Raw genomic sequence first — 26,619 nt, 5'->3', positions numbered from 1 at the left:
TGAAGCGCTGGTCGCTGCTCCTGCTACACGTGTGGTCCTACATACCAATTACAGCCCCTTTCAGAGGCTTTGGTTTCCCCCCCCACCCCCAACCGCAACCACACTGTCTGTTTTACACAAATTTCATCCACATCGGTGCTCCGAGTTTTAAACTCTGGACACGCAAACGGATCTAAGGAGGGTGTGCAGGCACTATCCACTGGGATTAGAGAGGCATAATCCCACTCGGAACGCCACAAGAAGCCGAGCGCACATCCGCCTCGGATCCGGAACTTGGACCTGGAACTTTGTGTGACCCCCGAAGCTGGCGCACAGGAACAATAAATAAGGAAATAAAGAAATAGAATCAATAAAAGATTAAATGAAACACAAGACTGGAGCGAGCAGTACGTGACTTTTGGAACTGCGCCAAGTGTCTGGAAACAAAACCTGGTCCTGCTTTCCGAAACGATTGGGAAATGGACAGAAAAAATGATTGTGTTGCTTCAGCACATTCTGTGTTGCTTCATACGAAAACCTAAACTAAAACCTCATCTAAACTAAAACCTCGTCTAAACTAAACCTTCATCTAAACTAAAACTTAATCTAAACTAAAACCTTCATCTAAACTAAAACCAACATCTAACCTAAAACCTTCATCTAAACTAAAACCTCATCTAATCTAAACCAAACCCTCATCTAAACTGAAACTTTATCTTTGGGTCTCATTTAGGGGTAAATATCAACTCTTTAATAATGAATGAAGTGAACCAACTGGTACTGGGTTTAATGTCTGTTAAAGCTCCCTGTATGACTCAGTTAGGCAGTATGAGGTGTGTGTGTGTGTGTGTGTGTGTGTGTGTGTGTGTGAGAGAGAGAGAGAGACCCCCAGGGCTACTGAACCAGGAGGAGCAGGAGAGTGCCCAAACTTCCTCTTTCTCTCTTCCTCCTCTCTCGTTCCCGCGCTCCGTACTTCGCCTGTGATTCCAGACGGCCCCCACCCAGCTAGCTATAGGCCTCTAATGAATCAAACATGGGGCGTCGCCGGGTGTAGCACGGGTGGGGGTACAAGCACAGGGGTGTGGTGGTGTTGGGGAGGGGCAGTGGAAACCCTCAGCGGCATCTTGTCTGCCCTAACCTGCCCCGGGCCGACCCCAACAGGGGTCACGGTGCTGCAGCCGCCAGTGAGCACGCTTGCACCAGACTAGTCACGTTACATTACACTCAGAGAGAGGGAGAGAGAGAGAGAGGGAGGGGGGAGAGGGAGAGAGAGAGAGAAAAAGGAGATTTTCATTGCAGTAAGGCTAAGGCCCAAGAAAGAGAAAATGAGGAACAGTGAGGAAAAACGGAGGAATGGATTAAAGATAGAAACAGAAAGGACAGAACCCCTCGTGATTGAAAAGGCCGGGGTGGGAGAATCGATTTGTAAACAGAGCAGCTGAGCAAAGCGCTCAATCTCCATCGCGCTTCAGAGAGACTGAAATATGGGACTGACCGCCGGACTGCACCGAGGCTGTCAGCAGAGTGTTCTAACACACACATACATATATACTCACATGTAGACGTTATCGCAAACACACATACACACACACCTACATGGCCCCATAAATCCCAGTCTGGGGTGGGGTGCTGGATCTGGACGGGCGCCGTGGTCCGCGGTGCCGGTCCAGGCCGTCTCTGGAGCGCCGGGTGGGTGTCGCCGAGGACGGCGGCGACGTCACTGCACCGAGCTCGGCTTCCCCGCACCCATCCCTTGCACGGACCACGCAGCTAACTTCACACATCCGGACTCTCCTGCGTGGGCAGCGAGGGGTTGGGCAGGTTAGACTAGTGCTGATGGCAGGTGTGTGCGGAGCACAGGTGGGTGGAGTCCCGGGCACAGCACAGTCAGGTCCCGCTCGCTGCCGAGTGAGTCCCACCGACACGCTCCCGACCTTGACCGCGAGGTCAGGCTGGCGTGCGCTATCCCGCTAATGACTTCCGTTTAAATACAGGCGCCCGGGATTCTGTGTTTACAGGTGCAACAGCCAGACTTGCCACAGGACCCACAACCGTGCCGATTCATGCAGGCTTCACTCGTTCATTGTGTGAACAAAGAGTGCTAAATGATAAGCAGTAGACTAAAGAAAACAAAATGCCCATATTTACATTTGGACAGGCATGCTAAACGTGGTTTACTTAGACAAGTGTGACTATGTCCTTAAATGTACTCTAAACATGGCTTTGGGTGTCCTCTGGGAACATGACCTCATTCATATGTGCTGTCGTAGAAGTTTCTGGAAGCACCATGGAGGAACTCACCTGTGATTTGTCAAAATGTAACTTAAATGGAGCCATAATCGCAGAGAGCAAATCTCACAGCGACCGTGTGGGTTTTACAAGGCAAGGGATCAAGAGGCAAGCGCAACGTCAGGGAGAAAAAAAACAAAAAAAACAACACATCTTACCAACTTTTTCAAATAAAAATTGTTTTGTGCCAGGTAGTCTGGAGGAAGGAGCAGTCAGGGGAAATGTATAATTCATCTAATTGATTCATTTTTCCAGGAGTAATGACTCACTGTAGCTCGACACAAGACCCCCTCCCACGGTATGATGTAATTAAAAGACATTGTGCTGATGAGAGCTCTTTACTTTTTTGGTGGGGGAGTCGGTAATGGGGGAGGAGCGGGGTCTCTGTTCCTGCTGACCACGCTGTTTACCCAGACACACCGAGACGTCGGCATCGACCCGCTCAACCACCTGCGGCCAATCGCGTCGCACGCAAGAACAGGGGTGTGGAGTTAGGACTGGTTGTAGAGCTGGGCTTATATTCTGGTCTCCGGTCTGAGAGTCGCGAACGTTATCCTTTCTTGTGGGTGTTCCAGGACTTCCGTGACACTCAAGGTCGGCTGAGGTTTGGGTCAGATCCATGACAGAGTTCTGTGATGGGGTCAAACCCCTGTTAAACGGCTAATCTGACTCTGCCTAGTATTATTAACAGCCCATTGGAAAATTCTAGAACAAGTGTCTGATTCAGGAACAAATGCCGAGCGCTTTAACTGAAGTTAAAAGTCAGTGTTTTACTGCACTTCCTTCCCAGTTTTAGAGCAGAGAGAACAAGCCAATCAGAAACTGCCTGAAAATGGCTGAAAATGGCCCCCAGTGAAAAAAAACAAACAAACAATACCCAGATGTCACTAAGGAAGCAGGATCAAGACTGAAATGAAATGGCAGCCAGCGCAAGCGTGACTGACTACAGAGGTGTTACTGGCGGTGACAGACAAGGGCAATTATCCGCTCTCTCACCCGCCAGGGGTCTGACGCTAAATTCATTACTGCGGAATAACACACCCAGTCTATCAGCGTTCACCGAGAAGAGATTATCCGCCGAGCTCCTGAAGTCTTTTCAGGGAGCGCTCGCTCAGACGTCATGTGGCTCTTACAGAAGAGAAAGAGACAGAGAAAACAAAGCTAGGAGGGGAGAGACAAAAAGACACTCAGAGAGAGAGAGATAAGAGATCGTGGGGCGGTGAGGATGAGAGTGGTTGTCTCTATATCTCATGTTTCTCTCTCTGTCTCCGCTCCAGTTCCATTATCCACGTGACCCTTGACATCTGCAGGTGTGCATGCACACCTGCAGCCGCACGCCCCCTCCCAGCAGATGACGCCTCCGGCTTGGCATAGGATGTGGCAGGACGTCTGATTGCGGTCTGATCTCACGGTGGCTCACCAAGCCAGAACAGCGCGGGAATCTCAGACCCCACGTCTCTGCGTCTCCACGCCAGCTGTCACCCGCGTTTACGGTCACGCCGTGGAATGAACTTGACAGGGGAACGTTTACCTCAGCACGGGCTAACGGCTCACCTCAGCATGTCTTTGCAATTTGATTCACTAAAAAGATTATTGATTTATTTGTTTATTTAGAGCTAAAATATATCATATCGCCTGTCTGATTGGCCACAAGCACTGAAAATGGAGCAGGTAAGGAATATTCTAGAAGCACTGCAATTCTAGAAATGTTTATGAGTCTAGAATCTGATTGGTCCTCGCTAAAGATCATGTATACAACATTTATGCATTTTCCCTGAAAGCGTAAAAAAAACATCATAATAAAACTAAATATAAGAGACGTTGTCACGTTAGCCACAAACGGCACAACAAAATGCATAAAACGCATTTTGGCTTTCGTAGGCAGCTTGTGGTGAAATCAGTTTTGCGTTTAATTACACAAAGAGGTTCCTTTAACTGCAGCCTGCCCGCGCAGCACGTGCCGCAGCCGGACCGCCCGCAATAACGCGTCTCCTCCTCCGTCACGCGCAGCTGTCAGAGACGGGCCGCGAGCCCCGCGCGGGCGGCAAAGAGACGAAATCGGCCGCCTGACGAAATCGCTCGAGGGCTCGGAGCAGCACCTGCGAGGCAGTGTTTCGGGAAACGGAACCGCAGACGCGTTCGAGTTTCACAGTTTAAAACGAAGAAGGAGAGAGAGAGAGAGAGAGAGAGAGAGAGAGAGAGAGAGGGAGGAAAAAATAAATTAAAAAAAAAAAAAAAACACCAAACGGCAGCGGTTGGGTAATGAGAGAGCAGGAGCGGCGGAACGGATGCGCGACCTCGCTAATTACGGGCTTTCATCCGCCGCGGGCTTCTGTCGGCCGTCAGCCTCCTTGACCGCGCCGCGTCTTTAATACGGAGTCACGGGGAAATTACTATACTTATCAGGATGTAAGCCGAGTAACCCCGGAGCAGGCTGCTCTCCGGAGGAGCGGGGGCCCCAGATCCCCGGATTAATTGGATTGGCTGCTTCATCCGGCCGCTTGTTCGTGCAGGGGCGGCGGGGGGGGGGGGGGCACCGCTGCCGTCTCTTTCCTGCTAGTCATTTAGGACTCTGTTCTTCCCATCTGTGTGCACCCCACCCGCGTCCTCTTTACGCCAATCCATCTCCGGCACATTCATAAGTCGTCGTCCTCCATTTCTGACAGCTGCCGCGCGCGTGCGTGCGTGCGTGCGTTCGTGTGTGTGTGTGTGTATGTGTGTGGACTGGACAGATCTGCTCCTTCCGAATAAAGGCATTCGGGTGTTGGTGGGCACACTCATTCAGACCTCCGTGGTGGGGGGGAGGTCTTTCACACTCCTAATGTGTAATTAGGAAGTGTTCTGGAGCGCTGCCGTCCGTGACTGAAATTAGCCGCCTTTTATTAATCAGGCAGAGAGGCACAAAGACATGTTGGGTCCCCCTGTAATCTCCCACAAAATGTTTTTCTTAATTACAGAGAGGGGAGAGGCAGCCGGGAAGGAGGGGGGGTTTGCTGTACTGTGTGTGTGTGTGTGTGTGTGTGTGTGTGTGTGTGTGTGTGTGTGTGTGTGTGTACAGCTAAAGTTCCTTCGACTAAGCATGTTCTGCTACCTATTTCCTCCCTTTCTCTCTCCACCTCTCAGACACACACACACGCGCGCAGATATGTAGGCCTTTCAGCCTAATTACAATCAGCATGAAACAGCCTCCTAGTCAGATCCTACACTGCAGTTCCGAGGGAGTCAGGACCCCAACACTCCAGAACCCTGAAGTTTCAGAGCCATTAAATTCCAGAACCCTGAAGCATCCTAAAATCTCAGCAGTTTCAAAGACAGAACCCTCATTCTCAACTCTCAAGAGAAACTACAAATCAGTTCCTAAGGACCAAAACTCTCCACTTGACCTTTATAACTAACACGTCCACACTGGTCTCAGAGCAGCAGAACGGCCCACCGCCTGCTGGCATGCTTCAGTCGCTCTGTGTGTGCATAGCGGTGACCTCAATGCCAATCAGCGTCATGGAAACACCCCGGAGAGGATTCTGGATGCTTAACAGTGCTATGTGTTAGCCTGGGGCAGGAACCCACTGAGCTAACACCCATATGGCAGTGAATTAGACAAGAGGGGAAAACACACACACACACACACACACACACACACACACACACACACACACACGCATACATACACATACCCAAAAAAACACAAACACGTGCACACACACACACACACACACACACACACACACACACACACACACATGCATACATACATACCCAAAAAACCACAAACATGCACACACAAACACGCATGCACACACACACACACACACACACGCATACATACACATAGCCACAAAAACACAAACGCGCACACACACACACGCATACATACACATACCCAAAAAAACACAAACATGCACACACAGGCACGCACACACACACAAACACGCATACATACACATACCCACAAAAACACAAACACGCGCACACACACACACACACATGCATACACATAGCCACAAAAACACGCACACGCGCGCGCGCACACACACACACACACACACACAGCTAATAAGGAGGCACCTGAATAACACCGGCTGGGTTCTGAGCTGGGATTGAAAGGCAGGAGCCCGTTGAGCGTGACAGCAGGCTGTCCTCGTGCAGACGGAGCAAAGGCGCGTTAAGTCTGCATAATTGAGCCCGCTAATGTGGGAGAACGGATGCGCCGAGTAACACTAATGATCGCTCTGGAAACCTAAACCAGGGCCTCACAGCTACGGCAGAGCCACGCTGATGAAGAGGCCGATAAGGAGTGGCGCTCTGCTTACCCAAACCCGCCAAAGGGCGCGACCGTGGGCACGTCACAATTGAGACCATTTACACTTGGGAAACCAGCCATAAGGAGAGAGAGGCTCACAGCTGTGGAGAAACACTGTGGAGCATCCTGGAAAATGTCCTGTCGAACATCCCGTCAAATGTCCTGCATGCACAGCCAATCACAGAAGAGCTGAGGACTCGCGGTACACCTAGAGCCAGAGCCCTAGTGAGAGCAATCGAAGCATCGTTACGTTTCCACAGCAGTTTCTAGCAGGCAAGGGAACTCGCTAAGAGCAGTGCTCTGTCAGAGGCACTAAACCTCAAACGCGAGGTCAGAATGGTTTCGTGCTGACTGTTCTGCGAGAGGGAGCCGCCGTGTCTCCGCTCTCTGTTGAAGTTCACATTCGCACTCGGAATTCCGAGCGTGTGAACTCTCACTGGCTGCCGGGCCTTGAAAGGAATAAAGAACCGTGAGCCCAGCTGTCAGAACACTGCCCGTCAAAACGCTGCGGCGTCTGCTGTGATGTCACTCCGCCTCCCGGTGCCACTGTGAGGCAGACTCCAGGTGTGTGTGAGTGAGCATGTGTGTGCGTGCAAGCACGTGTGTGAGGGTGTGTGTGCGTGTGAGCGTGTGTGCATGTCCATTTACTCTCTGACTGCAGGACTCTGGGGAGCTGAGCTGAGTAAGTCAGGCCTGACAGAGCAGTGGAGCCTAGGTCTGACACCTAACCTGTCACACACACACACACACACACACACAACATACTGTCACATGTGACAAGGATGGCAGTGAGTGCCTCAAATAGCCTGTGAGGCTGAGAATGCAGTCCAGAAACACGAGGGCTACACCAGCTCTCTCACACACACACACACACACACACACACACACACACACACACACACACACACACACACACACACACACATATATTTGCTGCCCCCCAACATATACTGTTTTCATTCTTTCTGTTTTATTTAAAGATGGACTGGTTCACAGTCCACCTGCACAGAACTTCACAACTGGTTACTCAGAAAAGACATGGACCAGGAAAAAAACAGAGGCAAAAGTGAGGGAGAGAGAGAGAGAGAGAGAGAGAGAGAGAGAGAGAGAGAGAGTGTGTGTGTGTGTGTGTGTGTGTACGTGCGCTTAGGCCCAGCAAAGCATGACCTTGGGCCTTTAATGTTATAATGCACTAAAAAGGTCAACCAGATTGAATCCACTCCTACATCATTCTGAAACAGTGAATCCACTCACTAAATCATTCTGAAACAGTGAATCCATTCACTAAATCATTTGGAAACAGCTTCTCCACAGCTACAATACTATAGTAATAAATTCAGAACAGGGATATTGTGAGTGAAAGCAGTGTCAAAAAAGAGGCAGTGTGTGTGTGTGTGTGTGTGTGTGTGTGTGAGAGAGAGAGAGAGACTAGGAATGCATTGAAAAGCTATATGAAATTATATTAGGATACATTACATTATTAAAAGATCTGTCAATACATCAATTAGATTTTGGCAAAAAAAATTAAATGATGTCATTAAACATATACATTTATATGGCAGTCAGGTACAGGATTCAATATCAAAAACACCCTTTATAGGACACAAATCCCACAGAAAGTTTCATTTGGAATGTTGTAATGATATCCTAAAAGTAAATCTGGCATGCAGAGCAGAACTGGGTGAATTTCCTTCTCTCCCCATGTTAAAAAAACAAAAAACAAAAAAACTTTTAAATTCCATTCACAAGCAGACTCCAATCACCAGGAGGTACATCTGAATAAACACCTCCACCCACAGCCATCAAAGAAAAACACCACCTTCACAATACAAATCCTTTCAACCTCATAAACCCACATCTCAAAATGACACACAAAACCCACCAAAATGAATACATTAATTGGATCAATGAATATATTCAATACATTAAAACATTCATAAATTAGACTGTTATATACTATCGAATGGAGAATACATTTTAGCAGATTATTTTATTAAAATTAAAAGTCCATAAGATTTGGTGTCCATAACCTGGAGACAGAAACACATGAAGAAAGACTGGAAGCCCAGGGAAGAACAGACACAGTCAGGGCAGCTCAGGAGAAACAGACTGTTGTTAATTACAATTAATGCCAATAAAGCAATATGAATTTGAACATTTGCGAGGGAGACAGACAGAGATTGAGAGAGACAGAGCAGGAGAGAAACAGAGAGAGAGGGGTATATAGTGTATATACTGTATATTTACAGGGTATATAGTGTATATACTATATACGTACAGGGTATATACTGTATATACTGTATACCTACAGGGTATATAGTATATACTGCAGTTTACTGCTCTATTTTTCATCCGTGTTTGTGTATTTGTTACTTCTGTTTCTGTAAATGCTTTGGCAGTACAATATGATTTTGTCATGCCTGTAAAGCTCATTTAAACTGAAATTGAAACATTTGAGCGAGAGAGAGAGAGAGAGAGAGAGAGAGAGAGAGAGAATGCGGCTGAGGTGGTGGAAGGCATGAGTCGTGAGTTGGGGAGCTGCTCCTCTCCTCTCTCCTCTCCGAGAGCATGACATTGCCAAAGGGAAGAAGAAGTGGGGTGTTATCATTCTGTGCCACTCACACTCCCCCCCCCACCCGCCCATCAGGCCTGCCTTATGTTCCTGCCAGGAGGGGAGACCCAGGGGCTTATGGGCTGTGTCAAGGCCACTCGTACCACTAGGAGCGGGGCGGGGGGTGGGGTGGGGTGTTCTACATCTCCCTCTGCATCGGTGGGCGGAGGGTGAGGGGAAAGGGTATGATCTCTGTCTGAGGAGTCAGGGAGTGAGAGAGAGGTGCGTTAGAGGGTCTGGATATGTCAGCGTCAGAGGTGGGGGTGTGGACAAGGGTCGGAGGTGTGGGTACGGGTGGTGGTGGAGGTGGAGGTGGAAGTAGGGGGTGCTGTCCTCGGCTACTGCGCCCGTATCCGCAGCAAGACATTTTCTGCTCGTTATGGATCATAATCATCTCATTTCATATCTCCACCTCACCTGCCACACACACACAAATTAATCCAAGGTGACTCCCTGTCATGCATTAAATGGCTCCGGCTCACGCATGCTCACGTATGCGCGCGCACACACACACACACACAGGGATATTAATATAGATGACTGCAACTGATGTAGTGGAGGTCAAGTGCTGGTTGGGGGCTCTAGCAAAGGGCTCACCAGGGACGTTCCACTGTTACCAGGTTACAGGTTCAACTGCGCCCCCTCCACCCTCTGCTTCCTCTCCACCCGCGGCCCCCAGAGCGGGCGACAGGAGCGACAGAGAGAGAGAGAGAGACAGAGAGAGAGAGAGAGAGAGAGAGAGAGAGAGAGAGAGAGAGGGTAAGAGCCAGCCAGATGCCTGAACACTCAACAAGCGGTGCAATCAGGATGAGAGGGGGAAATTATACACATTCCCCTACTGATGAGTACACAAATCTAAAACTCAGGGGAAGGAGGGAGGTGGAGAGAGAGATAGAGAGAGAGAGAGAGAGAGAGAGAGAGAGAGAGAGAGAGAGTGCGTGTGCAGGATCACCTGAAATATCATCTGGGAATCTGAAGTCTTCATCTGATCAGAAGAGGCAAAAATCACTCCTGGAATATGGTATTTCTTTATTATTTCTTCCCCATTTTCACAGTCAGGAGAGTTGTGGGAAATGATTGCTAATCTATGCAAAGAAGCAATCAGGAGCTCATGCATAATGCATGAGCAAGGGAAACCCCCCCCCCCCACAAAAACCCCGCACCGATTCAGGACTGCTTTCAGGTCATCAGATGCTAATCGGGGGGAGGCGGTCGCACCTGGGCAAAGGATGTGATGGGAGGGGTTGGACTGGACGGATAGCAGCCGGACGCAATAAGGGACGAAAACGGAAGAACACGGAAACACAGCCCGCACCTCTGAATGTGCGACAGTTACAACTATAGCAGCGCAGCGGGCGAATTCTTAATGCGAATGACAACGGATTACGGGGGGTGTGAATTATAAAAGTGATTTATTAAGGATTTTCTGTGCGTGAACCAGAAATCTGAATCATGAAAGCTCATAATGTGCGCGAATTGTCATATTTTAATATCAAGCCTGCCCGCCTCGGAAGACGACGCGAGCGGAATTTGCGGCTAATAAAATTTGAGGCCGCGCGCGCGGGTGCGCGGGTGCCCGTCTCAGACGCGTGACCAGCGCGAGATTATCCCGGAGCACATTCGGATCACTTAAATCCGTCTGATTCGGCTTTCGCATCCCAGCCGAGCCCATTTACCCGTAACTATTTTACCCGGTCCTATTTTGGGGAGCGGCGGAACCGAGCCAGTCGTCCTTATTCCGCGCGCAATTACGTTTGAATTTCGATTGCGTTCCGCGGATCGCGCGGTTTTAAAAGCGCGCGGAAGGGAAACATCGCGGCCACGTTGATTGAATTATAATAATTTGATCTGAAACTAAGCCGCGTGTCAAGCAGGTGCGCAGGCAGGACGGGGTGAACTGAGTGAATGCCGACGGCGATGGCCCGAATTGGGACGATACCAAAACACTCAAAAGGATCTTGGACTGCAGTCTTTATTTTCATAATTTTTCTCAAAAGAGGCGCACTCCATGGTGTCCGCTTGGAAGATTCAACTTTGGATTCTTACATTTGTGCCCAAATAGGGAAGACGGGGTTCAGAAAGGCGCATGTGCTTACACCCCGCACATCAGGAATTAGTTCAGTGTCTAAAAGGTACTTACCCACTCACACACACCCTTTTAAAACATACTTTTGTTAGACCGGTTATCGAAAATGTACACATGCATCTTGAAAACACACACTGACTTCTGTGAATGCTACTCTGAAAGATTCCTCCATAGACTGCTGCTCTAATGGGGTCAGCTGAGCTCAGCTTTTACTGCCCAATCACTCACTCACTCACTCACTCCTGACCCTGACCTCTGAGGCGACTCCTATTCAGTAGGGTCAGTAGTCAGAACAGGGTCAGAGGTCATAGTCTCTTGCGCTAGACTGCAGTAGAATCTGTTCAACGACGTGAACACAAAAAGCCCGTGCCATCCTACGGAAGCGCACAAAGACTCATCCCCCGGACCACTTCCCCAAAATGGGGGACTTAAAACTGGCTTCTGACTATGAATACCGATACGAGCAACTGGTTTCTAGCCACAGGGTGATGTTTAAAAATGGACTACAAGAAGCAAAACCGTCAAATTAGGGAAGTAAAATTCTCTTCCATGTGTGCAAGACAGTAACCCTAACTCGCTAAGACTCGGCTGCAAACAACAAGCAGTACAAATGTGGCAGGTACTAAATAAGAGGAGATGAATCATGATCAGTCTGTCTGCCATCGGAGGAATGTTTCCTGGTTAAGGTGGTATTTTTGTTGGCAGTTTGAGCTTGTTTGGCCTGTAGCCACACACACACACACACACACACACACCACCCTGCTGCAGTAAGACCCCCCCCCCCCCAACATACAACCTGGAGAGGGAGTTTGCTCCTAAAAACCTGCATGGCACTGACCCAGACACTACCCAATACATCAACAACACATTAACCCAGGACACACACACACACACACACACACACACACACACACACACACACACACACACACCTGTTAGCATGTGTGTGTGTGTTTGTGTGTGTGTGTGATGGAAGGACGTACTGCCTGCATGCTTTTAGCTCTTAATCTGCTTGTGTGGGAATCTCAGTAGTCAGACTCAGGCATGACCACATGAGCCACGAAGAAAACTCACTCACACACACACACACACACACACACACACACACTCACACTCACACTCACACTCACACTCACACTCACACTCACACTCACACACACACACTCACACACACACACTCACACACACACACACACACACACACACACACACACACACACACACACACACACACACACACACACACACACGCAACCATTACACTCCTCCCAATAGCAGAGTGGAAAATAAAACTTTATCCTTTATTCTATTCTTCCTTAAATGGCATATTTCTAGTATCAAGCACCAACCCAAAGCCATCATCCATGTAACACGGTGAAATAAAGTGACTTTGGTTCTGATTCTTTACATCGACTCCCTTCACCCACATCTCTGCCTCCCGTCCGCCGGCTACCGGAGCGCTAAACATCCAGGCCATTACTTTGTGTGAGCCTCCTTAATTCAAAACCAGAGAAGCACGAGGGAGGGGGGAACACACACACACACACACGCACACACACACACACGCGCACACACACACCCCTTTTTTGGTTTCCATTCTGCGTCTGCGGCGGAGCCTTGCTACCGTACACCCTTGACCCCATTTCCTGGCTGCCTCTGTTATCTGGAATAATGTCAGAACATCTTTACAATCTATTCATCTGTACAGAGAGAAGCTTTTTCTGACATTGATAAACCCCCCCCCCCCCCCAAAAAAAACATCTGTGCCTCACAGGGAGGGAGGGAAATAAAGAGAGAGAGAGAGAGAGAGAGAGACAGAGAGAGAGAGAGAGAGAGAGAGAGAGAGAGAGAGAGAGAGAAGGCAGTTGTGAATTTTAAGTTCTTTCCCTCCATCTCTCTTCTCATCAACGCAATTTAAATTGAAAAGTGGTAATTAAATTCCAGCAGGATATGGGTTTTTTTTTTATTTCATTTTTTTTTTTGGAAGTGGAAAGCGAGTTGGGTGGTGCGGGATTGACGTAGCAACGGCAGAGGCGATGGGGGAGTGGGCTGAGGCGGATTTCGGGGGTGTTATTGAAGGACACCGAGCATCTCCCCCCCCCAGAAGCACCCCTCCCCTCTTCATACATGGTACGACCCGTCTGGCAGTACTACGGCGTTAAAGCCTTCTGACATTTAAAGAAATGAATTAAAACAACAGAAAGAGAGAGTGAATGGGAAAGAGGGAGGGAGAGGAGAAGGGGGGAGAAATCAATTATTCCAGACTTTCCCCCAAATTGACCTTTTCTCTGCCAACATCCACTGCCAGCTGTTTGCTGGCTGAAGTTCAGAACCGCCAACGGGGCTAACCTAACAGCTCCCCTCATCACGAGAGAGAGAGAGAGAGAAAGAGAGAGAGAGAAAAAAGAAAAAGAATGACAGTTAAAAGGTGAGAGAGTGCAAGAGTGGACTCGGAAATGATTTACTGATTCACTTTCATGGAACTATTTGTTAGCTCAAACAAGAAGTGCATGCCAACCCAGTGGCTGGTGGGATTTGGTAAGGGGAGCGAGAGAGAGAGAGAGAGAGAGAGAGAGAGAGAGAGGGGGTGGGGGTGGGGGGCTAATCCCGGCCTTCTTGCTCTGCTTAAACCCGGCTTTATCGATCCGTCTCCTCTTCCCTGCGTCACCAGCTCCCGTCCCCACTAATCCTGTTAGAGCATTCCCACACGGAGACCCTCTGTCTGTCTGTCTGTGTGTCTGTCTGTCTGGCTCATTAGGGCACAACTGAGGGCGCCGCGGCGACAGCTGCACCGTCCGGATCGGGTTTGCGCAGGACGGGGCCGGATGAAACATGGCGCCCTTTAAGCTGGGCAGGGACGGGGAACCGAGCTCCGATTTTCCCCCCAAGGCATGCCTCAAAGCGAGACCGCTGATCTGTGGTCAGCAGTATTTCATGCTGTAATGAGCAGAACTAGAGGAGAACCGAGATTCGCTGATCCAGGATCAGCGCTGGGCACTAGAGGTTTTATTGGAAAGCAAGCATTAGTGCAGCAGGAATGACACTATCGACCTGTCTGTGCTGGCGCCCACTTTATTATGGTAATGGAGGGGTTTTTAGTGAAGCATAAAGAGTGGGTGGAGGTGCGGTGGGTGGAGGTACAGTGAATGCGCCAGCTCTGCTCCTCTCTACAGAGTGCCACGCCAGAGGCAGGGGTACGTTTCACTGAGGCAGGGGTACGTTTCACTGAGGCAGGGGTACGTTTCAAAGCTCCTCGCAAAGCCGACAGGGTTTCCCTGAGGATGAGTAGCAACGGGCAAAGACTTTGAGGAGGAAAACTTAGGGAGCAGCAGGGCGGCTCAACAGGGCCTTTCCTCTCACACACACACACACACTCACGCACACACACACACACACTCACTCACACACTCACACTCACACTCACACACTCACACTCACACACATACACACCGTGCACTTCACAAATGGACTCTGTTGGTTCCAGTACCAGTCTCTGTCCCTGGTGCAGAGGGACCAGGTGCAGACTCAATGACCAGTGGTGTACTGATGGGCCTCCTGACCAATCAAGTAGTAAAACAAGAGCCTTTTTGTTCTCAGAAGCCCTCAAAACTTGGAGCATGTTTATATATTTGCAATAGACTTTTTTAGACAATTATTTAGCATCATTTAATACAAACAGTTTACTCTTTTGCTTGAAATTTTTATTGTGGAATGGTGGGAGTATGTATTTAAGTGCAGTTTAGCTCAGTAGACATTTGATTTCAAATGACTGTCATGGTTAGTAATCGTTATCAAGACTCTGCCGCCATCTACTGGTCAACGTGTGTCAAAGCTTGATGGAGGGTCCAGTATAAACTTTATCCAGATTTTAATATGACATACAGTATATTTATAAATTTGTTATCCCTGTTAACCAAAGCCTTTGAGCATTCAGTGAAACAGGGTGAAATATCCCTCTTATTCAGGGACATGCTCCTCTAAGAAACAGACGTCTTCAGAGAACGTCTCCAGACGTGTCTCAGCACCCATATTTTTGTACTGCCTCCCGTAGATGAGCCGCGCTCAGTGATGGGGTTACCGGGACTGTAACGCCGTCAGAGTCACATATGGGTCCCAGCGCTGCCTTCGCTCCATGTCACCAGGGTCAATTTCTCCTTATCGTACCTTTAATGTCCGCGTTGGGGGAGCTCAGTGGCTGGTGAGGACGTCGAGGACGCCCTGAGGCAGTGAGGTGGCGCAGTGCAGCAGGACCCCCGGCCCCCCGATGCTCGTCTCCCAGCACTCGAAGCCCGCTTCCCTCAGCTCCCACACTGCCTCCTGCGCTACCCGCTGGGCCGTCTCTGTGGAAACGGGGACGCAACACACACACCTCAGACCTCCGCCAGGCTGTAGCTTTGCACTGACCTTTAATTAAAAACAATCACTCTCCAGTGTTATCGGTGTGTGCATACCTAGCTCGGAGTGTTTCTTAAAAGTGTCACTTAATTAGTTAATTAATTAATCGATTGATTAATGACACGTGATGTGTAATGTATGAGGCAAACACAAGTGCACCTTTAAAGATCATAACGTTTGACTTTATCCAAACCTACATGTTCAACCTTACTATGACATTATTAGAAAAGGCACACAGTTGGTGGGGAGAAGGGCTGTCTTCAGACCTTCCGCATATCCACCTGTTTGTCTTACAACAGGAGAGAAGTGGACCACACCAGTCTCAGTCTCTCACCTATACTGCCACATCGCTGCTCTATCTATCTATCTATGGAGGGAGGGGGAGAGAGAGAGAGAATCAGGACGTTTCAGATGTCCTTCACTAGCTCTGTCGCTGTCATTACCAACCATGACTGTGACATGCGCTCATGCACACAGACACACACACAGTTTCCCACTCAACACCTGTGTCTGACAGCAGAGTGATCAACACCTTGTTTTCCACCCTCTTAACCACAGTGGAACTACTGAAATGACAACTAGAATGTGTGTGTGCCCGTATGCGTGTGTAAGAGTATGTGTGTGTGCATGCGTGAGTGTTCTTGACAGTGTGCATGTGGGCCTGAGCCTGTGGACCTCACAGACCACAAGACAAAGGGAAGCAGTAAGGTTTTTTTTAAAGTTACCATATGTAATCCTCGTGATCCCACTATTCCAGGCCCCTCCCCCTCAGCCCGCTGTTCCAGGCCCCTCCCCCTCAGCCTGCTGTTCCAGGCCCCTCCCCCTCAGCTCGCTGTTCCAGGCCCCTCCCCCTCAGCCCTTAGGCATGGCTATGCCAATGTCTCTGAGGGAGCGATGCTGCTCTCCAGATGCTGAGGCAGATTCAAACTGACAGTAACTGCATGGGCCTTCCACAGGGACAGGACAACGAGACAAAGATGAGAAAGGTGGACACAGTCAGCATTGTGTGCTTAGGGAGAGAGAGAGAGAGAGAGAGAGAGAGATAGAGATGTCATCACAGAGAGCTGCATTTAAACTTAATGAGGTGTGTTCTGAAATGCCAGCGGAGCGCACAGAGCTCGTATGTCTCTCGCAGGCTCCCGCGGTCTTGCTGCGTCTCTCCCTGCACCGCTCTGCCGCGCTCCGAACTTCTGACGCGCTTACGCTTCCGCCCGCTACCGCCTTCAGGCATAAACAAAGCGAGAACTCGCGCTCACCCGACAGCCCGTTAGCCCCGTTAGGCGCGAGCGGCGAACCCCATCCGTTTCCCACAGTAGTGCTCGCCCCACGGAGGAGCGCTAGCAGAAGTGCTAACCACAGTGCTTCAATCCCTGGTGTTTTCCACCAAATACCACACACACACACACACACACACACACACACACACACACACAAATGTAATTACATCTGAGTAATTGTCCGGCACAAGATATTGTGCTTGTCTGATAGTTACAGAAAAGAATAGCTACCGATGTCATTCAAGAAGCATGTCACTGTAAATAACATGTATATGCAACAGTTATGATAAATACTGAATACGGGTTTATAAACTATTATATACTATTTATATATTGTAATAAATAGTAAGTGAGTTCTAAAGTAAGTTCTAAATATGAGGTAAGGTGTGTAGTAGGTGGTGTTACCTGATGTTGCAGTACAGGTGTGTGGTGGGGGTGGGTGGTGTTACCTGGCCGGAGCAGGGTGATGCCACAGCCTCCTCCGCCCGCACCAGTCAGCTTGCTGTGCAGGCCGTGGGCGAGCGTGAGGCGGCACAGGGTGTCCAGGGCCGGGTGACCCACACCCATCACGCTCAGGTGGTGCTGGCTGATGTCCATCAGCTCCTAGGAAAGGAAAACACAAGCACAGGGGGAGACACGCGAGCCGTTTTAGAAAGTATATGTTTCCCTTAACTATATATTTACTTCATAAAAGTTACATGGTACCATCTCCATTAACTAAATATTATCTTATAGCTCTAAAGATGTACAGTCCAGATGGGATCACACTACTGAAGCTTTGACTCTTCCTTGGCTGGCCCAGTACGTTGTTACAGAGTGGGGTACGCCGGTACTGCGTATGATGCGCCTCTACCGTGTGTGGTGGTGACGGCACGCATCTCTACCTCCAGGGTGTCGTACTGTTGGGCTGAAGCCCCTGCCGTGGCCATCTCCCGGAGGGTGAGCTCACAGGTCCGAGACACAGCGTCCACCGACTCCAACACCGGCACCATTATAGAAGGGAACTGCAGCACGAGGAAAGACTTAACAACGATGTACACAGCAGCTTTACACAACTGTATCTACACAACAGTCTCATAACCACACACACACACACACACACACACACACACACACACACACAGCAGCTTTACACAACTGTATCTACACAACAGCCCCAGACAACCACACACGCACACGCCAGCTTTACACAACTGTATCTACACAACAGTCTCATAACCACACACACACACACACACACACACAGCAGCTTTACACAACTGTATCTACACAACAGCCCCAGACAACCACACACGCACACGCCAGCTTTACACAACTGTATCTACACAACAGCCCCAGACAACCACACACGCACACGCCAGCTTTACACAACTGTATCTACACAACAGCCTCAAACCACACACACACAGCAGCTTTACACAGCTGTATCTACACATCAGCCCCAGACAACCACACACACGCCAGCTTTACACAGCTGTATCTACACAACAGCCCCAAACCACACACACACACACACACACAGCAGCTTTACACAGCTGTATCTACACATCAGCCCCAGACAACCACACACACACGCCAGCTTTACACAGCTGTATCTACACAACAGCCCCAAACCACACACACACACACACGCCAGCTTTACACAACAGTATCTACATAACCATGTATACACACAACCATATACTCACATACTAACTACACATAAATATATATAGCTGACGCTTTTATCCAAAAAGGGCCCAACAGTGGCAACTTGGCAGCAACTATACTATCATACTGTCACGTCCCCAGGCCTGAGCATTACCCGTTGTCATGGTAACCAAATCACTTCCGGGTTTTCATTCGTCTCCATGGTTCCGTCTCCGCCCCTTTCACGCCAGCTGTTCCTAGTTTGTTCCTGATTGCAGTGTTATAAAATCCCCGTCCCGACGTCGCTTGTTTGTTGTTCTTTCTATTCTGCATTGTTAGTCTGTGTCGGTTATTAAACGTATTAATTTGTTTAGTCTGTTCAGTCAGTTTGGTTCGTTATGGCGTCGTCACTTCGCACGTGTTTGCTCCCCACCCCCTCCCGTGTTACACATACACTGTGAAAAAGTCTTAGCCCACCATTAGATTTGTTGTTTTAGCAATGGTATAATGACCATTCATAATTAATTGTCATAGAAACAAAAATACAGAAAATATGTAGACAATTTTCAGAAGAAAATGACTTCTAGAGGCCAAAGTCAGTGTTAACGTGACCTCACTTGGCACTGCCCACATCTTTAACTCTTTTTACAGAGACTGTTCTGATGTTTTCTGAAGTCATCTTTTGGTATATTATACTATACTATTATACTTCTTTCAGCACTTCCCAGAATTCTTCTTTAGTCTTTTCCTGCTAGGGCTCAAGTTTTTATCTGATGTTTTTTAATACTGCATATAGAGTTCCTGTATTTTCTGGCTGTATTCTAATAAAAGCTGAGAAATAATTATATATGGTCTTTACACCAGTGCTAAAACCACAAATGTAACAGTGGCCTCAGACTTTTACACAGTACTATACACCCCATTTACACTTAACTGTATACACACCAGCTATACATGCCACTGACTATGCACACATTAGCTACACAAACACACAGCAGCTACAAGCACCCAACATTTATAAACACCAGCCAGGAGAAAGCTTTCCAATTTAAAAAACCGCAGTCCACACACTTTAAATGCAAGTTAAGTCATACTTTAAAATTCCAGATGGGCAGAGAAGACCAGAACGGTGGACTAAAGATCGTCAATCGGTGACGTTTAACCACTGGTCACTAGGAGTACGTGTTCCACTAAGCTCCTGCGCAGGTTCAAGAAAGGGCAGAGGAGGAAGCCGGCCGTTTAATCCTGCGTCCACCCCCACCCAATCACGGAGCTGGACTCAGACTACCTGCTGCCATCGCCAAGGCAACAGGGCACCGAGGGGTGCCGGCCTGCGTCTGGAGCTGTTATGAGGGACACTCAGGAGCCCCTGGAGTGTCCCCTCTCTCTCTCTCTCTCTCACACACACACACACACACACACACACACACACACACACACACGGATATGTGGGTGATTATGCTCATTGGTGGTACAGGAGTGGGGTCACATGGGCGCTTGGCACCTTGTTAATTTTGTCCTTCACGCCGGAGACCAGAAGCTTGGTGCTGCGTGGCACTTTAGTGTTGGTGAGGAGGATCCTGAGCAGCGGCACCCTGGAGAACACATTACACACACACTCGTCTAGATACACGCATGTATGCACACACACACACATTCGTCCGCTTTGCTCACCTGTCCACGTGCACATGCATGCGCATCTACAAATCCATACCCACACCAACATAACGTGTGTATCATTTTTCAGCCTTTGCTATTCAGACGTGTACTACATTATTATGTGAACATTGTTATTACATTACATTAATGTGAAGAATCATTTTTCCTCCCATTTGATCATAAAACATAACCTCCTGCTAGTCCTGTATTACACCATTTGCAGGTAAAAGTGTGTGCACGCACACACACACACACAAAATCACATCACACACTGACTTTGACTGCGCTGACAAACACTGATTATGGAAAGCACTCCGTTACCTGCTCAGTGGAGTAATCTTGCCAGCGTGGTACCGCAGAATGCCTCCTGACACACACACACACACACACACACACACACACACAGTGGGAGGCTTCAGAAAATCAGAGAAGCACAGGCCAAGCACATCTCAACACGGACAGCCTTGATGGTCTTTTGCGTCACTAAAACGGGGGGGGCAGTATTTCTCTTTACAGGTCGTCTGTAGTACTTTGCTCTTCCACTTTCAGGCTTCTTTCCTGACTTTAAAAGTTACCTTTGAGTGTTGATTTTTTTTACATTTAAAACAACAGGGATAACATGCCATTTTTGATGGGCTGACTCAGAAAATGAGATGCCATTTGTATCTGAGGAGACCAGGCAGGTTCAGCCTGCCTCTCTTGTTAACCACCTGCATGTAGAACGTAGAGGATAGAAGCCCGTGGGAACGCGGAGTCCCAGTCTGCATGACCCCGTATTGCAGTGTGGGTAATGTAGTCATAAGTCAGCGCGCGTCATTGCTTGTGCATCTTGAAACATATTGGGCAGATATCAGTAAAAAGACTGATAAATCACCTTATGAGCTGAACAAGAAAAACAAAACCAAAAATGTGCAACACAATTAGCAATGAAATGCACTAGCATGTGACTACATTATCCACAATGCATTTAGCAGCTAAGACGAGCCCGTGGCCTCACCCCACGTGGCCACAGCGTTGTCCACTCCAGACGGGTTGCCGTGAATGATCTTCTCACCCTGAAACGCCCACTTGTTGATCAGCGTCAGCTCCTCCTCACTCCAGCTAAAGCACAAGACATGCCATGACTTACCCACAATGCTGCGGTTCATTAAACAGTCTGTAATCCTGCTTAGATAAAGAAAAATGACACATTTTTCTGTGTATGTGTGTTATATGTCTCCTGTTGCTGTATGAGGAAAATTTGTGTGTGTGTGTGTGTGTGTGTGCGTTACCTGGCAGTCTCCTGTGGCTGTGTGAGGAACGTTGTGTATGTGTGTGTGCGTTACCTGGCAGTCTCCTGTGGCTGTGTGAGGAACGTTGTGTATGTGTGTGTGCGTTACCTGGCAGTCTCCTGTGGCTGTGTGAGGAACGTTGTATGTGTGTTACCTGGCAGTCTCCTGTGGCTGTGTGAGGAACGTTGTGTATGTATGTGTGTGTGTGTTACCTGGCAGTCTCCTGTGGCTGTGTGAGGAACGTTGTGTATGTATGTGTGTGTGTGTTACCTGGCAGTCTCCTGTGGCTGTGTGAGGAACGTTGTGTATGTATGTGTGTGTGTGTTACCTGGCAGTCTCCTGTGGCTGTGTGAGGAACGTTGTGTATGTATGTGTGTGTGTGTTACCTGGCAGTCTCCTGTGGCTGTGTGAGGAACGTTGTGTATGTATGTGTGTGTGTGTTACCTGGCAGTCTCCTGTGGCTGTGTGAGGAACGTTGTGTATGTATGTGTGTGTGTGTTACCTGGCAGTCTCCTGTGGCTGTGTGAGGAACGTTGTGTATGTATGTGTGTGTGTGTTACCTGGCAGTCTCCTGTGGCTGTGTGAGGAACGTTGTGTATGTATGTGTGTGTGTGTTACCTGGCAGTCTCCTGTGGCTGTGTGAGGAACGTTGTGTATGTATGTGTGTGTGTGTTACCTGGCAGTCTCCTGTGGCTGTGTGAGGAACGTTGTGTATGTGTGTGTGCGTTACCTGGCAGTCTCCTGTGGCTGTGTGAGGAACGTTGTGTGTGTGTGTGTGTGTGTGTTACCTGGCAGTCTCCTGTGGCTGTGTGAGGAACGTTGTGTGTGTGTGTGTGTGTGTTACCTGGCAGTCTCCTGTGGCTGTGTGAGGAACGTTGTGTATGTGTGTGTGCGTTACCTGGCAGTCTCCTGTGGCTGTGTGAGGAACGTTGTGTATGTGTGTGTGCGTTACCTGGCAGTCTCCTGTGGCTGTGTGAGGAACGTTGTGTATGTGTGTGTGCGTTACCTGGCAGTCTCCTGTGGCTGTGTGAGGAACGTTGTGTATGTGTGTTACCTGGCAATCTCCTGTGGCTGTGTGAGGAACGTTGTGTATGTGTGTGTGTGTGTGTGTGTTACCTGGCAGTCTCCTGTGGCTGTGTGAGGAACGTTGTATGTGTGTTACCTGGCAGTCTCCTGTGGCTGTGTGAGGAACGTTGTGTATGTATGTGTGTGTGTGTTACCTGGCAGTCTCCTGTGGCTGTGTGAGGAACGTTGTGTATGTATGTGTGTGTGTGTTACCTGGCAGTCTCCTGTGGCTGTGTGAGGAACGTTGTGTATGTATGTGTGTGTGTGTTACCTGGCAGTCTCCTGTGGCTGTGTGAGGAACGTTGTGTATGTATGTGTGTGTGTGTTACCTGGCAGTCTCCTGTGGCTGTGTGAGGAACGTTGTGTATGTATGTGTGTGTGTGTTACCTGGCAGTCTCCTGTGGCTGTGTGAGGAACGTTGTGTATGTATGTGTGTGTGTGTTACCTGGCAGTCTCCTGTGGCTGTGTGAGGAACGTTGTGTATGTGTGTGTGCGTTACCTGGCAGTCTCCTGTGGCTGTGTGAGGAACGTTGTGTGTGTGTGTGTGTGTGTGTTACCTGGCAGTCTCCTGTGGCTGTGTGAGGAACGTTGTGTGTGTGTGTGTGTGTGTTACCTGGCAGTCTCCTGTGGCTGTGTGAGGAACGTTGTGTATGTGTGTGTGCGTTACCTGGCAGTCTCCTGTGGCTGTGTGAGGAACGTTGTGTATGTGTGTGTGCGTTACCTGGCAGTCTCCTGTGGCTGTGTGAGGAACGTTGTGTATGTGTGTGTGCGTTACCTGGCAGTCTCCTGTGGCTGTGTGAGGAACGTTGTGTATGTGTGTTACCTGGCAATCTCCTGTGGCTGTGTGAGGAACGTTGTGTATGTGTGTGTGTGTGTGTGTGTTACCTGGCAGTCTCCTGTGGCTGTGTGAGGAACGTTGTGTATGTGTGTGTGTGTGTGTGTGTTACCTGGCAGTCTCCTGTGGCTGTGTGAGGAACGTTGTGTATGTGTGTGTGTGTGTGTTACCTGGCAGTCTCCTGTGGCTGTGTGAGGAACGTTGTGTATGTGTGTGTGTGTGTGTGTTACCTGGCAGTCTCCTGTGGCTGTGTGAGGAACGTTGTGTATGTGTGTGTGTGTGTGTGTTACCTGGCAGTCTCCTGTGGCTGTGTGAGGAACGTTGTGTATGTGTGTGTGTGTGTGTGTGTTACCTGGCAGTCTCCTGTGGCTGTGTGAGGAACGTTGTGTATGTATGTGTGTGTGCGTTACCTGGCAGTCTCCTGTGGCTGTGTGAGGAACGTTGTGTGTGTGTGTGTGTGTGTGTTACCTGGCAGTCTCCTGTGGCTGTGTGAGGAACGTTGTGGCTGTGTGAGGAACGTTGTGTATGTGTGTGTGTGTGTTACCTGGCAGTCTCCTGTGGCTGTGTGAGGAACGTTGTGTGTGTATGTGTGTGTGCGTTACCTGGCAGTCTCCTGTGGCTGTGTGAGGAACGTTGTGTATGTGTGTGTGTGTGTTACCTGGCAGTCTCCTGTGGCTGTGTGAGGAACGTTGTGTATGTGTGTGTGTGTGTGTGTGTTACCTGGCAGTCTCCTGTGGCTGTGTGAGGAACGTTGTGGCTGTGTGAGGAACGTTGTGTATGTGTGTGTGTGTGTGTTACCTGGCAGTCTCCTGTGGCTGTGTGAGGAACGTTGTGTGTGTATGTGTGTGTGCGTTACCTGGCAGTCTCCTGTGGCTGTGTGAGGAACGTTGTGTATGTGTGTGTGTGTGCGTTACCTGGCAGTCTCCTGTGGCTGTGTGAGGAACGTTGTGTGTGTATGTGTGTGTGTGTTACCTGGCAGTCTCCTGTGGCTGTGTGAGGAACGTTGTGTATGTGTGTGTGTGTGTGTTACCTGGCAGTCTCCTGTGGCTGTGTGAGGAACGTTGTGTGTGTGTGTGTGTTACCTGGCAGTCTCCTGTGGCTGTGTGAGGAACGTTGTGTATGCGTGTGTGTGTTACCTGGCAGTCTCCTGTGGCTGTGTGAGGAACGTTGTGTGTGTGTGTGTGTGTGTGCGTTACCTGGCAGTCTCCTGTGGCTGTGTGAGGAACGTTGTGTGTGTGTGTGTGTGTGTGTTACCTGGCAGTCTCCTGTGGCTGTGTGAGGAACGTTGTGTATGTGTGTGTGTGTGTGTTACCTGGCAGTCTCCTGTGGCTGTGTGAGGAACGTTGTGTGTGTATGTGTGTGTGCGTTACCTGGCAGTCTCCTGTGGCTGTGTGAGGAACGTTGTGTGTGTGTGTGTGTGTGTGTGTTACCTGGCAGTCTCCTGTGGCTGTGTGAGGAATGTTGTGGCTGTGTGAGGAACGTTGTGTATGTGTGTCTGTGTGTGTTACCTGGCAGTCTCCTGTGGCTGTGTGAGGAACGTTGTGTGTGTATGTGTGTGTGCGTTACCTGGCAGTCTCCTGTGGCTGTGTGAGGAACGTTGTGTGTGTGTGTGTGTGTGTGTGTTACCTGGCAGTCTCCTGTGGCTGTGTGAGGAACGTTGTGTGTGTGTGTGTGTGTGTGTGTGTGTTACCTGGCAGTCTCCTGTGGCTGTGTGAGGAACGTTGTGTATGTGTGTGTGTGTGTGTGTGTGTGTGTGCGCGTGTGTGTGTATGTATGTGTGTGTGTGTTACCTGGCAGTGTCCTGTGGCTGTGTGAGGAGGGAGGAGATGGTTCCTCTGGCTGAGAGGAGAGCAGCAGACAGACACACGGTGTAAGCAGCACTGGAGCCCAGCCCTGCCCCTGTAGGCAGCTCTGACCACACACGCACACTCATACTGGGCAAGGTTCTGAACAGTGCGCGCGCGCGCACACACACACACACACACACACACACACACACACACACAGAGACAATGTTTCTGAAGAGACACATTCATACTCTAAACAAACTACACACATACAGACACAGTGCAAAACTTAAAATAAAGCCGCCATCATGAAAACCGCGTAAGAGAACGAAACTCGCTGCACTACGGACTTATGTGGCCTGCATTTCGCATTTAAAACTCCACCATCAACCACGCTGACTAAAACGCGCATGTCCGCCCATGCTCTCCGCTCTTACTGTGCGCCCGCAAAGCCGCTCAGGTAAAGGTAGAGGAAGGCCAGCACCGCCATGTTTCCGCTGTCCGTGGAGCCCTCGGCGACGCCTGCGAACGCCCGCAGCCTCTCCACCAGCTCCAGATCCAGCTCCCCGCAGCGCCCCCCAGCGGCTACAACCGAGAGGTGACGGATCAACCAACCACAGCGGTCTTAAACACCCTGCTGATTTTAATTTTTTTTTTATTTTTTGCTCACATTGTAAACTGTAAATAACTTTAGGAACGTAAGTAATCTCTGGTAAACTCTCATTTACGGTCGTGAGATATCATTGGTCTGCACTGTCTCGTTTTTTAATCGTATTAAGAGTGATTCATCACTTTAATAGAACTCATAATTAGGGATTTGATTAGTGCCATCCACCGTCTCAACACAAGAGGGCCCATAACGAGATAATCCTTTACTGTTTCAGTTACAGCCCCCGTGGTTTGCGCTAGTCCCACCTTTTCTGTCAGACACTAACGGCTGCAGTGCTGCGACGTCCCAGGCCCGGAAAGTGTCGATATTAGGGAGATGAATGCAGATTTGACCGCAGGCGGTGCCCTGCAGCCGCAAATACGTGCGCAGGTTCAAGCTTACAGCCAGGGCGACCTGTTCGGAGACAGCAGTACTCAGCAGAACTGTCAACATGATATCAGATGTGGTTTTTCTAATTCGTTAGGAATATTCGGATCTGGATAACGTACCTTCCCATGAACGACTGCATGTTCGCCGTGCAGGATAGCCTTCCCGGGGGCCGAAACGAAACGCTCCCCAACATGCATCCGGAAAATCCTCCTGACGGTTTAGTTAGGCTTAGTTAGCGATATGTTTAGTAGCTAGTTGTCCTCGTTATATTATACTAATCGCTAAGAATGCTTTAAAATGTCCGTCTGTGTGAAAGACTGACTGTCAAACGCAAATATCCGTAACTTGCACCGCATGAGTTGGGTCTTACGACCGCGTCCCGATGACCAATCAGAAT

The 26,619-nt window shown here is 49.2% G+C and overlaps 1 protein-coding gene across 3 annotated transcripts; it reads right to left on the bottom strand.

The window, feature by feature from the left end:
• Positions 1-14,944: 14,944 nt before the first annotated feature.
• Positions 14,945-26,581, bottom strand: mvk (mevalonate kinase). 3 transcript variants are annotated; one of them, XM_035526573.2, is made up of 11 exons: positions 26,342-26,581; positions 26,099-26,246; positions 25,621-25,768; positions 25,187-25,342; positions 21,223-21,326; positions 20,547-20,592; positions 20,071-20,161; positions 17,822-17,941; positions 17,387-17,540; positions 16,917-17,030; positions 14,945-15,605 (listed from the first exon to the last, which is right to left on the bottom strand). In XM_035526573.2, the coding sequence occupies exons 1-11, from the start codon at positions 26,417-26,419 to the stop codon at positions 15,454-15,456; spliced, it is 1,311 nt and encodes a 436-aa protein (XP_035382466.2). In that variant the 5' UTR covers positions 26,420-26,581; the 3' UTR covers positions 14,945-15,453. The 3 variants fall into 3 exon arrangements, with proteins under 3 accessions (XP_035382466.2, XP_035382467.2, XP_081566123.1); XM_035526574.2 differs by lacking the exon at positions 16,917-17,030 and having other exon boundaries at positions 26,342-26,573; XM_081709997.1 differs by lacking the exons at positions 25,621-25,768; positions 26,342-26,581 and having other exon boundaries at positions 26,099-26,233.
• Between the last annotated feature and the right edge of the window lie 38 nt (positions 26,582-26,619).

This window comes from Electrophorus electricus, chromosome 1, assembly GCF_041902795.1.
Source record: "Electrophorus electricus isolate QZ-2024a chromosome 1, ASM4190279v1, whole genome shotgun sequence".
NCBI lineage: Eukaryota > Metazoa > Chordata > Actinopteri > Gymnotiformes > Gymnotidae > Electrophorus > Electrophorus electricus.
The sequence above is the reverse complement of the archived record's forward strand: the minus strand, read 5'-3'. Positions and strand labels throughout refer to the sequence as shown.